Source organism: Somniosus microcephalus, chromosome 2 (assembly GCF_052327205.1).
Source record: "Somniosus microcephalus isolate GS21.2 chromosome 2, FLI_Smic_1.0, whole genome shotgun sequence".
NCBI lineage: Eukaryota > Metazoa > Chordata > Chondrichthyes > Squaliformes > Somniosidae > Somniosus > Somniosus microcephalus.
Genome location: NC_140988.1, coordinates 169,853,529 through 169,868,221, shown reverse-complemented (window position 1 = coordinate 169,868,221; position 14,693 = coordinate 169,853,529). Strand labels below are relative to the sequence as shown.

Here is a 14,693-nt window from a genome sequence, read left to right as displayed (position 1 = left end):
TGCTTCGGTGCCAGACTTAGCTCAGTGGAAGCATTTCTGTACAGCAGTGACTACACTTCAAAAACACTTCATTGACTGTGGTGTGCTTTCCTGAGGTCATGAAAGGCATTTTTTAAATGCACGTTCTTTCTTTTGATACTACATTTCTAACTTTAGGAAGTACAGGGCTGACTGACCTACATTGTCAGGCTATAGGGGTATGTTTACTTCATCTGAAAAACATTTCTCCATGTTTTTGGACTTTATTCACAAGGAGCTCCACCTCTCACTCTAAAGTGTTTTGTTCAACCCAATTTTTCCATCTGCCATTTCAAACTTTCCTCTACCACTGAAAACCAGTTTATACAAATCAAGGGGTCAGTTCCTGCTGGATTGGAATTTGATTGGTGCTTAAATTTACTACCATAGGAATGTACCAAGGTATTACAATAGGGATATTTTTGGCAAAACCACCTCTATTCACTCTCAAATGAAAAATACACAGTCATATATATGTTAGAGTTATAAACAGAAGCATTGTGAAACGTTACCGTTACATGGTGTCTAATATTTTCTCTAATTGATTAAATGACTAAGAATGTATTTATATATCCAGCAAAAGTTTCAACCCACAATTTTTTTTTTACTGGAAGCATTATCTATCAGTCGTATTTTTCTTTCTTCACTTTATTTTGAGAAATGGACTAGATGTTGCTTTTGAAGCTTAAGTGACAGGAACAATAATTCAGATTCTCTCCTTATGGCAGCAATTAACTTGGCAAGACAATATTTTTTTCCTTTGAAATGAACATCATGCATTCAGACATCTTGATGCTTTATCTGTGGAATTTACATGCTAGAACTGAAGATTTATATGATCAATGAACAGCTGCATATCAGCAGACACCAACACAGAAACAATCTCCCCAGAGATAGTCGTAATAAACAACATTTTAATACCATGGTTCTGACATTTCTGTAAGAGCGTTTGCTCCAGATTCCAGCTTAGATTAACTTGCTGGTTACTTATAATATCTGTCAGAGGTACATTCTACACACTGTGAATTATTGTGCAACTTAAGTTCAGATGAGTTTAAAAAGTTAGTCATTGTTCCACCCAAAGCAAATCTGCTTCTCTTCAGGCAATAGTGTTAATTAACATGCTTAAAATAATAGTAGTGCTTAAAAAAATGAAAGTAGATTACATACATGTGCGGGAGTCCATTTCTGTTCCTTTGGTGTTAAAATGTGACTTCAAAATACAGAGACTTTGCTGCTTTTTAAAGACTAAAGGAAAACTTTCTTTAGCACAAAGTTTTGTCTAATGCGCTCGTCATTACTAAAATTACTGTCAAAATGTTATGCAACTTTAAGTCACCCCCACTTTGAAAAACAGCAAAATCATCAATGACAGAAAGGAGGCCAGTTCAGTCGTTCACCTGGCATAGTTTGAACATTAATTAATGCTTAAAAGCTTCGAGAGATATAGCAAAACTTCATAAACAAAGTCATGGGGTTAAAAATTCAGGTACGCCCATTTGGTGAGTGCAGGGCACATTCCTTGTGCCTGAATGGTGAGGCCCAAGGCACCACCAATATTGGGCTTCAGACCTTATTTTAATGGAGCTGGCATGGCACAAACAGCCAGCCAGCGAGGAGTAATCCAGGATGCAGAGTCACGGCAGCCCTCAAGTAAGTGAGGGCTGGGGATTGGGTGATTGGAGGCTGGGGGTCGGAAGATATGAGGCTGTGGGGGGAGGATCAGAGGCAGGGATGGGAATCGGAGGCTAGGTTGGGGGGTGCGGCGGCCCGCATTTTAAAAATGATGGTTTGGGGGAGCACTCCTGCTCCTCCCAGAACCACATTAAGATATGTAAATTTCAACAACTTACCTCTTTGAGTGCAGCTGGCGCTGGTGCCGGCTGCCTCAGGGCAAACCAGTCTTGCAGTGGGAGCCTCAAACAGGCGTTAGGTGCTTTACATTTATGGGGCCTAGCACCTGTTTCAGGCGTGGGACCTGGACGCCTTTATTCCCCTTTACCCATATGATGGGCGGTGCACTTCCGGCCAGAAATGTGCGCGCGCTTCCTGCCTGCCATATTGGTGGCTTCGTAGGTTGCTGCATGGCCGCATTTATAGACCATGGAACCTAAATGGTTACATTTTAGAAAAGCATTAAATCTGCATTGCAGTCTGACTTGTCAAAAAATGCTAGAATATAAGACAAAACAAAGATTTTTGGCGCACTTTTATTAAATAACTGTGTCAAGGCCTTGTCAGTTTGAAAAGGAATGCCAAATCCTATTTCTGACTTAATTTCCATATAGATAAATAATTCTATGTGTTGGCTGGTTATAAGAATGTTAATTTAAAGAGATCTTTGCTCAGACTCCAACACAATCACTTCCATAGCAGGCATGGCCAATGTATTTTCGGTGGGGTTCACTGAATCATGAACAAGCCTAAGGATACATTTATATCTGCTGCTTCTGTACTTCAGGTCACTGAAGAGCGACATTCGTGCACTGGCTCCTCATGTTTATGTTGATAAAACTTGCTGCTTTATACCCAGGACAGAAGAGCCCCAGAAGCAATATTCCCTTTAAGTTGTGGCCATGCGGTGCGCCAGGCGTCCTGCGCAGCCGGTGAACCAGCTTTTAAATTGACAAAATCACGCCTGCGCGGACTTATGAATGAAGAAAATTACAGGGATAATTGCCCAGAAGACCAGATTTTCCACTGCAGTTACACAGGTTTTCTGCTGTAATTCCAGTGGGTGACGACGAAAGGTGGGGGGGCAGGGGGGGGAGTCATTCTGCTGAGGTTTCCTCATTAACACCATAGCAATACTAGGCACTGGTGTGTTCCTGATGTTCAGCATTGCTCTGCAGTGGGAGATTTAAAATTCAACTTCCTTAGCGGGAGTGTAACAGATCCCGCTGCCCAGGAAATGTTAAAATGTATTAAAAATGAATCTTCAGGTGTCATGAAGGCAGCTGGCCATGTGATGCCACTATAGGTGCCCGATGTCTGCAGCAGTGTCTCACTTCCCTCCCCCGAGTCAAGAGCCTGCCAAAATGGCTCTAATGAGGCTGACTGTAGAACATTCATCTGGGTCAGCGATGGGACCCTGTCAACTTTATGTTGGGTTTCTGCCAAGGTGGAAAATCCTAGCTATACTTTTTTGGACCTATGATTCTGCTGTCAGGATAAGGGAACTGGATTTAGCATTGTATATGTAGTGAACCATTGCACAGACATTACCCTCCCAATGATTGAGCTACAGAAACGGCAAATGTAATCGTAACAGCCTGAAATTTCCTGGATCGGCGTAAATCAAAATTTACGCCGATTCAGACACAGATCTTGCTAACTGGTACTTACGCTATAATTTCTTGCCAATGTCATTAGCATACACAGGAACATATGGCCACGATCTTACCTCTGGAGACGTGTTGGAGGTGGGACTCCTGGTTTCCGGGTTTCAGTCCCGCCCCCAGCGACGGCTGATGAACCCACACTATTTTCCCTTGATTGGCCTTGTCCTGCGGGCTTAGCCGGCCAATTAAGGGAAAGCCAGTGACAGATAACGTCAGCGTATGATGCTTTATCTGTCGAAAATTTTTGACAGATGAATTGTCAGCGTTTGACAGCTTTGAGAAGCTGTCAAACACTGACAATCTCTGTTCTAAGGTGAGCCCTTGTGCAGAAGGCTCACCAAGACCTCTCTCCTCAGCAGAAAGCAGATGGCTGCTGCATCTGTGAATGTCGCCTCTGCCGTTGAGATGAGGCACCTCCGGATCCTCAAAGGCCTGCAGAAAGAAACAAAGGTAAGGAAACTTTTTCCAACACTTTACACTCACCTCTCATAATTACTTGTCCACACTTGCACCCATCACTCACCTCTACAGCTGACATTTCGACCCCTCTCACCCTCGCTGATCCTGGCGAGGTTGGCAGCCGTTGGGAAGCCCGCACTTGCAGGCATAAAATGGGGAAAAGCCTCAAAACTGCCTGTTAACTACCTGTTAACAGGCAGTTCATTGCCTCTAATCCCCTTCCCACCTTGAGGTGACGGGTCCCTGCGCGAGCCAGGGACCCGCCTCCCGGGAAGATGGTTTGGAGGCGGGTTGGGAGCGAGGTTGGGACCTGTTCCCAATTTTTCCCATTTTGCCAGCAGTCCCACATCCAAAACTGCCTCCTCAGGGCTGGTAAAATCCAGCCCTAAACCGGTGTAAACAAGCAAAAATCAATGTAAACAATCGGGCCCCAAGGATAGCGCAGAAATAAGGTCATATTTCTTCTTTAATTCCCTCTTTATCTATGAAAATTAAAGTTTGATGCCATCAAACCATCATTTATGCACAACAGGCACAGCATGTTCTATAAAATTAAATAGTGGAAGCTTTTCAATTTTTAATGCAACATTTTCTGATGCCATAAAAAAGCATTCAAAGATATAAGAATAAATTACCAAAAGAAAATCACTGTAAAACTCCACCGTGACTTTGCTCCCTGCTGTACTTCAATTTCCCTTTTGCCCCGATTCTGTGAAACCTCTGCGAGACCTGCTCATTAACATAGCTCTGCCTGCTGCATCAGAGCAGCTCGTGCGAAATTCCTGCATTTACATTCGTTTTCTGCGGGGATGGATTTAAGTCAAAAAATTTGTATCAATGCAAGTTTTTTTTTAAACTGCAGACTATGCTAAATGACCAGAATACTTTGTTTACTTTTCCGTTAAAGGGGCCGCACACCCAAAAAAAAATTAGAGGGAGCATTGCTCCAGATGCTCCCCTAGCTCGCTAAAGGAATATAAATCACATTTACTATTTCCTTTGCTGCCTATCCTTCCAATCTGAGAGGGCCAAGTGCAATGATTATTGGCACCCCTACAAACTGGTATTCCAAGAGGAAACTGAGATGGGAGGCCCCTTCCCCCTCATTGAATCCTATTACAATGCCAGTTGTAGATGCAGGCACTCAACCCCCTTGGGGGAAGCCCAAGCAGAGGAGGAGTAGACCCACGTCAAGGCTCTCCACCTCCTTTTCCTCTCCTTTGCGCCTGGGAACTGAGTATCTCCAGGCTCATAGGAGAAGAATATTGGGGCCCAGAAGTTTGATTTGTCCTATTAAAGCTTACAAGTAACTCAAATGTATGGCATCTGAAGTACCAAATCTCAGTTTCGTTGGCTGCACGCTGTAGTATCCATTTTATCTACTTGAAGTTCTTATTAACGTGGCTGCACAATATCCACTGCGCACATCAGTGGAAATTTGTTGGCACTTTGCTCAAATTTGAGTAAAGATATTTTTAAGCATTGTTTATTTGTAATGACACTGTTCTTTGACCTGCTTCCCATGCCCCTAGGACTTACACAATCCTGCAGTCATAAATCACAATACTCAGCAAGCTGAGTATAATTTCTAAAGCATTTTGAATGCATTCTGTTACTTTCAGACCAATAACCCTGTCAAGCCCCTCTCACATCTCATTCTTCTAAACTCCAATGAGTATAGGCCCAGCCTGCTCAACCTTTCTTCAAAAGACAACCCCTTCATCTCATGAATTAACCTTGTGAACCTTCTCTGAACTGCCTCCAATGCAAGTATATCCCTCCTTAAATAAGGAGACCAAAACTGTCCGCAGTACTCCAGGTGTGGTCTCACCAACACTCTGTTCAGTTGTAGTAAGACTTCCCTACTTTTTTACTCTATCCCCCTTGCAATAAAGGCCAACATTCCATTTGCATTCCTAATTATTTGCTGTACCTGCATGCTAACTTTTTGTGTTTCATGTACAAGGACCCCCCAGATCTCTCTACTAATCTCCGAAGGGGAGCACAGAGGGAACATCACGGGTACATAGCAAAAGGGTGAGAAACATGTGGGTTTCATGGGGGGAAAAAAAACATCTGGTACATATATTTAGCAAACATTTAGAGAAGGCAACAAAATAGTTTTACATTATTATTTGTGCCTTTTCTCTCTGTTACACATAGAAGGTACTGTAGGTTTAACTAATGGCAATGGATGCCAGTGCAACAAGAAAAAGATAAGGGCCCCAAATTTCTGCAGGCTGGCCAGTAGATTCCTGCTGTAAGTGCAGCAGAAGGCCTGAGAATTAGGCCCGGGCTGGATTCACTTGGCGCTGGCCTCCACCAGATTCTGCAAGGACTTGATTGGGGTAGAACCTTCACATCAGAGGGGGTGTCACGAGGGGGAGAGGACATAGAATCATAGAATCATAGAAATTAGTGGCACAGAACTCTAGCTGTGACATAAGTAGGCCTAGAAATTCGGTATAGCCGCGTTTGGGGCGCTAGTCCTGGCGATGCGCAAAGTTTAGCGCCAGGCGCAATTTAGCGCCACCTAGCACGATATTGGGTTGCAGCGCCCCTAAAGGTGATTGCAGCACTAAATCAGGCGCTGCACGCTACTCTTAAGGCGCTAACCCGGCGGCGCAACCCAATTTCGCGGCGGCGGGGCGCAGTGAAGGTGCTGTCAATAATCACTTTCCCTGAGACACACTGGCACCAGCCAGCTCTTAAAGGGGCAGGTCAATTGGCATCACCAGACAAACTCACTGCCTTGTAGGCCTTCAAAGCGGTGGGAGCCTACCTGTGGCGCACCAGCCTAGCAAGACATGGAAAGGGTGAGGCAGAGGGCGGAACGCCTCACTGATGGGGCATTGGATGCTTTGGTTGGCGCAGTGGAATCAAGGCCAAGGAAGATGGTCGGAATGTGATTTATGTTTTGGACAGTCTCCTGGGTGTGAGAGGCAGTTATGTGTCAGTGTATTAGTTTTGCTTTCTGTTGCCATAGCTTTCTCATGTTTGAAGGAACCACATTTTGTGTAATGAAACACTTTCTTCATTTACAATGGCCATGCCTGCTATTTACATGCATCTTGCCCTTCACAGGCTTGGGGGTATCAGACCGGTTCCATTCCTGTTCTTGGAATGGCAGCAAGCATTCCGCGAGAGGGGCCTAGAAGCTACTTCTGATCAGCCTCTGATGCGCAGCCTGAGAAGAGCCGCTCGCGTAGAAGTTCAGGCCAGCAGGCATCTTCTCAGCCACCGACAGAGATGTCCTGCACCTTATCTGAGGCTGCAGATCTGGCTGAAGCAGCTGGCACAGCTCAGTCACCACCTCCTTTCTAAATCGCAGCCTTCTGACACACTGCTCCTCCGGCATGTTCATGTAGGAAAACTGCTGTCGGAAAACCCTGCCAGCGTAAGGTCTGCTGTGGCGACGTCTGTTGGCCCTCCTCCATCTGGCCATGCCCACCCCCCTCTCCCAGTGTCTCAGTGCCCTTTCCAGATGATTCAGCAGCAGGACGATCCCCTCCAATGCAGCCCCCATAATAAGTGCCCACAGGGAGGTTCCCCGTTGTCAAGGCTCACCAACAACAAGGTGATGGTCAGAAGGCTGAAGATCGTCTGCCTGCACTGGCTCAGTGGTCAAATGGCTCTCAGTGTGCAGCTCAGCAACTCTTTGTAGCTCTCGAGGAAGTTGTGCTCCAAAAATGGCTGCCGCTTTTAAACCACACCAGTCCCCTTTAAATAACGCTCCTCCAGCCCGAGAGCGACTTGGTAAGGTTCCAGGTAAGCTGTCACTATTAGCGCCAGGCGCTACGGAGGGGGGCGCCACTGAATTTCCGGTCCGGGACGCCCAAAAGACGTTGCACACTCAAATGACGTCATAATCAGCATGTGCCCATGAGCGGGTGCTAAGATTTAGCGCCGGCGCTAAATGCATGCTCAATATGGGGTGAGGCGCTAGGCGCCCTGCGCCCGCCCGGAAATTGGCTAGCGCCCCCCTTCTCAGCCTCTTTAGGCATTAATCAGTGGCGCTAACAACCGAATTTCTCCCCCGTAGTGTTTTATACAGTTCAAGCATAAGCTCTCTGCTCTTATATTCTGTGCCTCGGCTAATAAAGGAAAGTATCCAGTATGCCTTCTTAATCACCTTATCTACCTGTCCTGCTACCTTTAGGGATCCGTGGACATGCACTCCAAGGTCCCTCTGATCCTCTACATTTCTCAATATCCTACCATTTATTGTGTATTCCCTTGCCTTGTTAGCCCTCCCCAAATGCATTACCTCATATTTCTCTGGATTGAATTCCAGTTGCCACCTTTCTGCCCAGCTGACCAGTCTATTGATATCTTCCTGCAGTCTGCAGCTTTCTTCCTCACTATCAACCACACAGACCATTTTTGCATCATTTGCAAACTTCTTAATCATGCTCCCTACATTGAAGTCTAAATCATTGATATATATCACAAAAAGCAAGGCACCTAGTACTGAGCCCTGCGGAATCCCACTGAAAACAGCCTTCCAGTCACAAAAACATCCGTCAACCATTACCCTTTGCTTCCTGCCACTGAGCCAGTTTTGGATCCAACTTGCCACTTTCTCTTGGATCCCATGGGCTGTTACTTTTCTGAGCAGTTTGCCACGTGGGACCTTGTCAAAGGCCCTGCTAAAATCCATGTCGACTACATCAAATGCGCTACGTTCATCAACCCTGCTCGTTCCCTCCTCAAAAAATTCAATCAAACAAGTCAGACACGACCTTCTCTTAACACAGCATGCTGATTAATCTGTGCCTTTCTAAATGATGATTTATACTGTTCCTCAGAATTTTTTCCAATAATTTGCCCACCACCGAGGTTAGACTGACTGCCTGTAATTACTCGGTCTATCCCTTTCTCCCTTTTTAAAGAATGGTACAACATTAGCAGTCCTCTAGTCCTTTGGCACCACACCTGTAGCCAGAGAGGATTGGAAAATGATGACCAGAGCCTCCGCTATTTCCTTGCTTACTTCTCTTAACAGCCTTGGATACATTTCATCCGGGCCTGGCGATTTATCTACTTTCAAAGATGCTAAACCCCTTAATACTTCCTCTCTCACTATGTTTAACCCATCTAATATTTCACACTCCTCTTCCTTAACTATAATGTCTGCATCGTCCCTCTGTTCTGTGAAGACAGATGCAAAGTATTCATTAAGAACCGTACCCACGTCTTCCGTCTCCACACACAGGTTACCATTTAGGCTCTAATAGGCCCTACTCTTTCCTTAGTTATCCTCTTTAAAACATCTTTGTGCTTTCCTTGATTTACTTGCCAATATTTTTTCATTCCCTCTCTTTGCTTTCCTAATTTCATTTTTAATTTCACCACTGCACTTTCTATACTCTTCTAGGCTTTCTGTGGTATTGAGCTCTCGGTATCTGACAAAAGCTTCCCTTTTTTTCCTTATCCTACCATGTATGCTCCTTGACATACAGGGGGCTCTAGATTTGGGAGTCACACCCTTTTTCTCTGAACCCTCACTATCTCCTCCTTGAAGGCCTCCCACTGCTCTGGCACTGATTTACCTTCAAGTAGCTGTTTCCAATTCAAACTATGCCCAGAACTTCCCCCTCTCTTGTTGGGCTTGCTACGTACTGGCTAAAACAGTTCTCCTGAATACATTTTAAGAACTCTGCACCTTTTATACCTTTTACACTAATTTTATCCTAGTTAATATTAGGGGCGTTGAAATCCCTAGTGTCAATAGTGGCTTATTGTTTTTGAATTTCTCAGAAAATTGACTACATATTTGCTCTTCTATCTCCCTCTGTCTGTTTGGGGGGGGGGTCTCTTGTACACTCCCAGCATTGTGATTGCCCCCTTTTTTGTTCTTCAGTTTAACCCATATGGCCTGATTTGATGATCCTTCTAACATATCATCCTTCCTCACAGCTGTAATTGTCTCTTTAACCAATATTGTGAACCCCTTCCTTTTTATCCCCCTCTCTATCTCGTCTGAAAATCCTGTAACCAGGAATGTTGAGCTGCCATTCCTGCCTTTCTTTCGGCCATGTTTCAGTAATAGCTATATCCTCATACTCCCATGTGTCTATCTGTGCCCTCAGCTCATCTGCCTTATTTACTAGACTCTTTGCATTGAAGTATATAGCATTAAGTGCTGCCAAACCCCATTGTTGTCTATTTTCTAGCCTTTCTTTCCTCTGCCTTCCAAAGTCGCTTACTAATTTTCTGCCTTCCATTTCCAGCTTTGCTTCTCTTCCTTCTAAATCTACACTCAAGTTCCCATCCCCCTGCCAAGCTAATTTAAACCCTCCCCAACAGCACTAGCAAACCCACTCCCCCGCCCCCGGTTGTACAGGTTCCACGTCCCCCGAACTGGTCTCAATGCCTCCGGAATCTAAAACACTCCCTCCTGCACCATCTCTCCAGCCACGCAATCATCTAGTGTATCCTCCTATTTCTGTACTCATTAGCACGTGGCACTGGGAGTAATCTGGAGATTACTACCTTTGAAGTCCTGCTTACTAGTCTTTTTCCTAGCTCCCTAAATTCTGCCTGCAGGACCTCATCCCTCTTTCTACCCATGTCATTGGTACCATAATGGACCACAACCTCTGGCTTTTCGCCCTCCCCCCCTCAGAATGTCCTGCAGCCACTCAGTGATATCCCTGACCTAGGATCCGTTAAGTAGCCTTTACACTGAGTAAGGCATACCAGTCAAGCTCAAGCTATAACTAATCACCATGTGATCAGGGATTTACCATATTTTACACAGCAATGGTGTAGTAGTTGAACTTTCATCAGTTCAGAGAAGCCTAATCTGGATCAGAGGAGTTATTATCTTGAAAGATTGTGGAGCCCCTTTAAAGGCCCCTTTACATTGAAGGAATGTCGCTGATAGCAGAGGCACAGGGGACAACGTGAAGAAGAATCAGCTAAATCCAATTCAACTAGAATCCGAAAGGTATTAGTAATTCCCATCTTATCAATAATGCAGTCCTTTCATTAATTTAGCTCTCCAGACCAATTCACTGAGGGGTTTTGTGCTGGTCATATTTTGAGTGCAAGAATTTTGCGAGAAAAGGTGAACAGCTCCATTACTGATTAAACCATTTGCATTGCAGTGGCTGGTAATGTTCTCACTGAATGCCCCAAGTATATTATTCAGCACAGAAAATAAATACTGGCTCAAATACAACTGCAACACATCCACAAATACTTCTTGCATCTGTTCTTTTTGGAGTTTCTGGATTTTGATATATTTCTCCAAATCTAGCTTGTATTTCAGATCAGATACTAAAATATATTATTCCCAGCAATATTCTAACTGCCAAAGCTTCATTTTAGAAATAACATTTTGAATTCATGTTTAAGATTGTTAAACTTGTTCTTTTCCATTGAATGGCTGGGTCAAAATTCAAAACCGTTCTTTATTTACAATACTGTGAGTCTCCTGTCACAGTCCAGAACAGCACAACTTGCCTTGTTTCTTTTTGCCCAAAGCACATTCTATTGCAGACAAGCATTTACTAATCATTAGAAGTATTAAGAAGCCCAGCAGTTACGTGTGCTGACAATCACTTCAAGTGCTTAAAGTATTCTGAGAACAAGAAAACATCAGTCCAGCTGTGGTCTGTGCAATCGCTGAGAAGTCACAGCTGGACTTGTTTCATTTTACATTTTGCTCAAGGGACTCAAAGATAAAAACTGAAATTATTAACTTTCTTTAAAGATTTTATATTAAAATCAAATATTTTTTGTTTACTAGATCTCTTAAAGTCACTTACCACGCTCAGGCAGCTATTCAGCTGTTGTATGCAAGTGCAGTAGAACCCAGCTCTCAGATGATCATTCATAAGCCTGTGTTTTGCTTCAGAATAAAGATCATTTCTAGTGTTTCTTTAAACATTTCTAAACATGCCTGTTACCTTCACCACACATGGGTAGAAAAAAGCTAAAGAGAGCAACAGACTGTGAAACACTTATTGTCAGAATGACCATTTGCATTGCTCACGACAGATACAACCCATACTATCCCTTCTCCTTCCCCTCCATCCTCTCCTCCCCCCCCCGCCCTTCCCCCGCCTCAAACCAAAAACATTTCCACTACCATTTTTGGCAGATTAGTTGGTCGCATAGTTTAAGAATAACATAATGGGCTGGATAATTTCATCAAAGGATAGCATGTCATGTCAGAAGAAGTTAGGATTGCCTGAAATAGTTCAAATAATGCCGTAACAATGGGAAGGAACTATAGACAATTTTGAGTTCACAGCCATAACCTGCATCAAAGTTTGTATAAAGAAAGTACATTGCAGATTGCATTACTTCATTTCCAGTACGTCCAAGAGTAGCCTCATTATTCTCTTATAAAATGTCTAAAATAATCCATGTGTGAAAATGCGATAGGTTAATTAAACTTACCATGTAGTAAATTCTGCCACCAGCTCCCGCTTACACACACCCTCCTGACATGCAAAGGCAGGAATGTAAATGTACACAGTTATTAACATAGCAAGTTATAACGCAGTGCCTGCTGCACTTATCTATTAAAGACATAACATCAGTTCCCGACAAAGTCATCATAGCCCGAGGGCTAGATTTTCAGTTGCTTGCGCCAGCAGTTAGCGCCTTAAGAGAAGTGATTTCCGGGCGCTATGCGTGTAGCGCCCGGGCGCAGCGCAGTTTGCGCCCCGCCCCAAATTAAGTTGCCCGTTAGCGCCGGCGCAAAGTTTAGCGCCCGCCCGGATGCGCGCGCAGAAAATGACGTCACATCCTCGTGCAACGCCCTTTGGCCGCCCCGATTGCAAACTTCAGTCGGACCGCCCCATTGTGCGGCGGGCGGCCGGAGCGTTTGGAAAAAGGAACGCAACACAACCAGCGCGGGCCCCGGGGGGCGCTAATTAAAGGGAACGTCCTCTCCAGTATAAAGGCCATCCTTTTTTCAGAAAACAGTCTTGTGCAACGCATTTCTGGAGACACAACAAGGAGGATAGCTAACTGGTTTCAAGCAGCAAGAGCCAGGTATTTTTGGACTCAGGCAACAGCGCTGCAAGTGGCCATTTGGAAATTAGAGTGTTTGCCAGGATTTGATGGGGGTTGCATGGGGTGCCAACGCGGAGCTGCAGCTCCATGTTCGTAGGGCTCGCAGACGCATTGTGAGAGGGGCAGCCCTGGCTAGAGGCAGAGGGGGCTACAGGCGTCGGCCACGTAGGCCTTACCCAGTCAGGCTATACCGCCAGCAGCGCTCCTACCTAAACATGAGTGCCGCGCGATGTGTTAAAAGGCTCCGATTCCGAAAGGTGGTGATTGCAGAGATCTGCCACCTGCTTCGCCGAGATCTGCGGCCAAAGCTCAGGTGCAGGACGTCTCTGTCGGTGGAAGTGAAGGTGACAGTGGCATTGAACTTCTATGCCACCGGCTCCTTCCAATACGCTGCTGGGGACATAGCAAACATCTCCCAGTACGGCGCGCATCGCTGCATCCGCCAGGTGACCGAAGCACTGTTCAGAAGGAGAAGCCAATTCATCTCCTTCCCCATGGCCCTGGAGAGCCAGCATCAGCGCGCATTGGGATTTTCCAGACTCGGGGAATTCCCCTTGGTGCAGGGCGCCATTGACTGTACGCATGTGGCTTTGCGGGCCCCTCTGGAGCATGGCGAGCAGTATCGCAACAGGAAGGGCTACCATTCTCTGAATGTGCAGCTGGTCTGTGACCACAAGCAGCGCATCATGGCAGTCAATGCCAGCTTCCCAGGCAGCAGCCACGATGCCTTTATCCTGCGGCAGAGTACTGTGCATGACATGTTCCAGGCACAGCCTCCCCCAAGAGGATGGCTACTCGGGGACAAAGGCTATCCTTTGTGCACCTGGCTCATGACCCCGCTCCGCGCGCCCAGGACCGCTGCTGAAGAGGCCTACAACGAGAGCCATCAAACCACCCGCAACATCATCGAGCTAACTATTGGGGTCCTCAAGCAGCGGTTCCGCTGCCTTGATCGCTCCGGAGGAGCTCTCCAGTATTCGCCGGACCGGGTCTCCCAATTTGTGGTGGTTTGCTGCATGCTACACAACCTGGCTATCCGCAGGACTCAGGCACTGCCACCTGACGTTGGACCAGCACCTCAGGAGGAGGAGCAGGAGGAGCATGAGGAGGAGGAGGAGGAGGAGGAGAAGGAGCAGGAGTACGTTCCCAGGAGGGAGCGACCAGGGCCAAGGGCCGCACGACGCCACCTTATTACACGGTACTTCTAAGCCCCCTGTCAGGGAATGGCCAGGGGCCATGAGGGAAGATGAATGCAGCCGCTCCGCAAGCCCTCAGCCGGCGAAGCCAACAAACACTAAGAAGAACAACCATGGAGACTGCATGAATAAAGATAATTTTTTATTAAACAAAAATGAAAAGCCCTTCCCACATGAATCCCCAAAAACAATAAACGGGCCCCACAAAAAGCCCAACAAACGACTCACTCCCACAAACTGGGGAGGAGCCACTCCACCTTTATTGAAACCGGGCCTCAACGTCGGCCTAACGCAAAAAAAAAGCCCTCCAAAAGCACAACCATGGGCAAAATAAAGATGGCCACCGCCATATTAAAGGAAAGCTGGCCACACCCTCTACTGAGTGGCCCGCGAGGGCGAGACCTTGGACAGCATTTTGCCTCCCCTGCCCTGCCTGCTGCTCCTTCACAAGCTCTGCCCAGTGGCTGCTGCGAGGCTGGGGGAAGGCGCCTGAGGCTCAGATGCCCTTCCGCCAGATGCCGCTGGGGGGCGGCCTACACGGCGTTTGGGCCTCGAGGGGCCGTCTCCTGAGTGGCGCACCTGAGCCTGGCCACCATCAGCTGCAGCCGCTTGCCCTTGACGCCCCAGAGGGGGAATGGCGGCGACG

At 46.2% G+C, this 14,693-nt stretch overlaps 1 protein-coding gene across 3 annotated transcripts in view; it reads right to left on the bottom strand.

The window, feature by feature from the left end:
* c1qtnf7 (C1q and TNF related 7) overlaps positions 1-12,293 on the bottom strand; it is a 76,961-nt gene extending 64,668 nt beyond the window's left edge. Inside the window, exon 1 of one of the 3 annotated variants that reach the window (XM_085966284.1) lies at positions 12,231-12,293. Coding sequence is in view for 1 of the 3 variants with exons in the window: in XM_085966266.1 (XP_085822392.1) it covers positions 1,189-1,204 (16 nt within the window). In the remaining 2 variants the exon portion in view is untranslated. Of the gene's footprint in view, positions 1-1,188; positions 1,294-11,593; positions 11,851-12,230 lie in introns of those variants that run through there. The other 2 variants (XM_085966275.1, XM_085966266.1) reach the window with 2 other exon arrangements.
* Between the last annotated feature and the right edge of the window lie 2,400 nt (positions 12,294-14,693).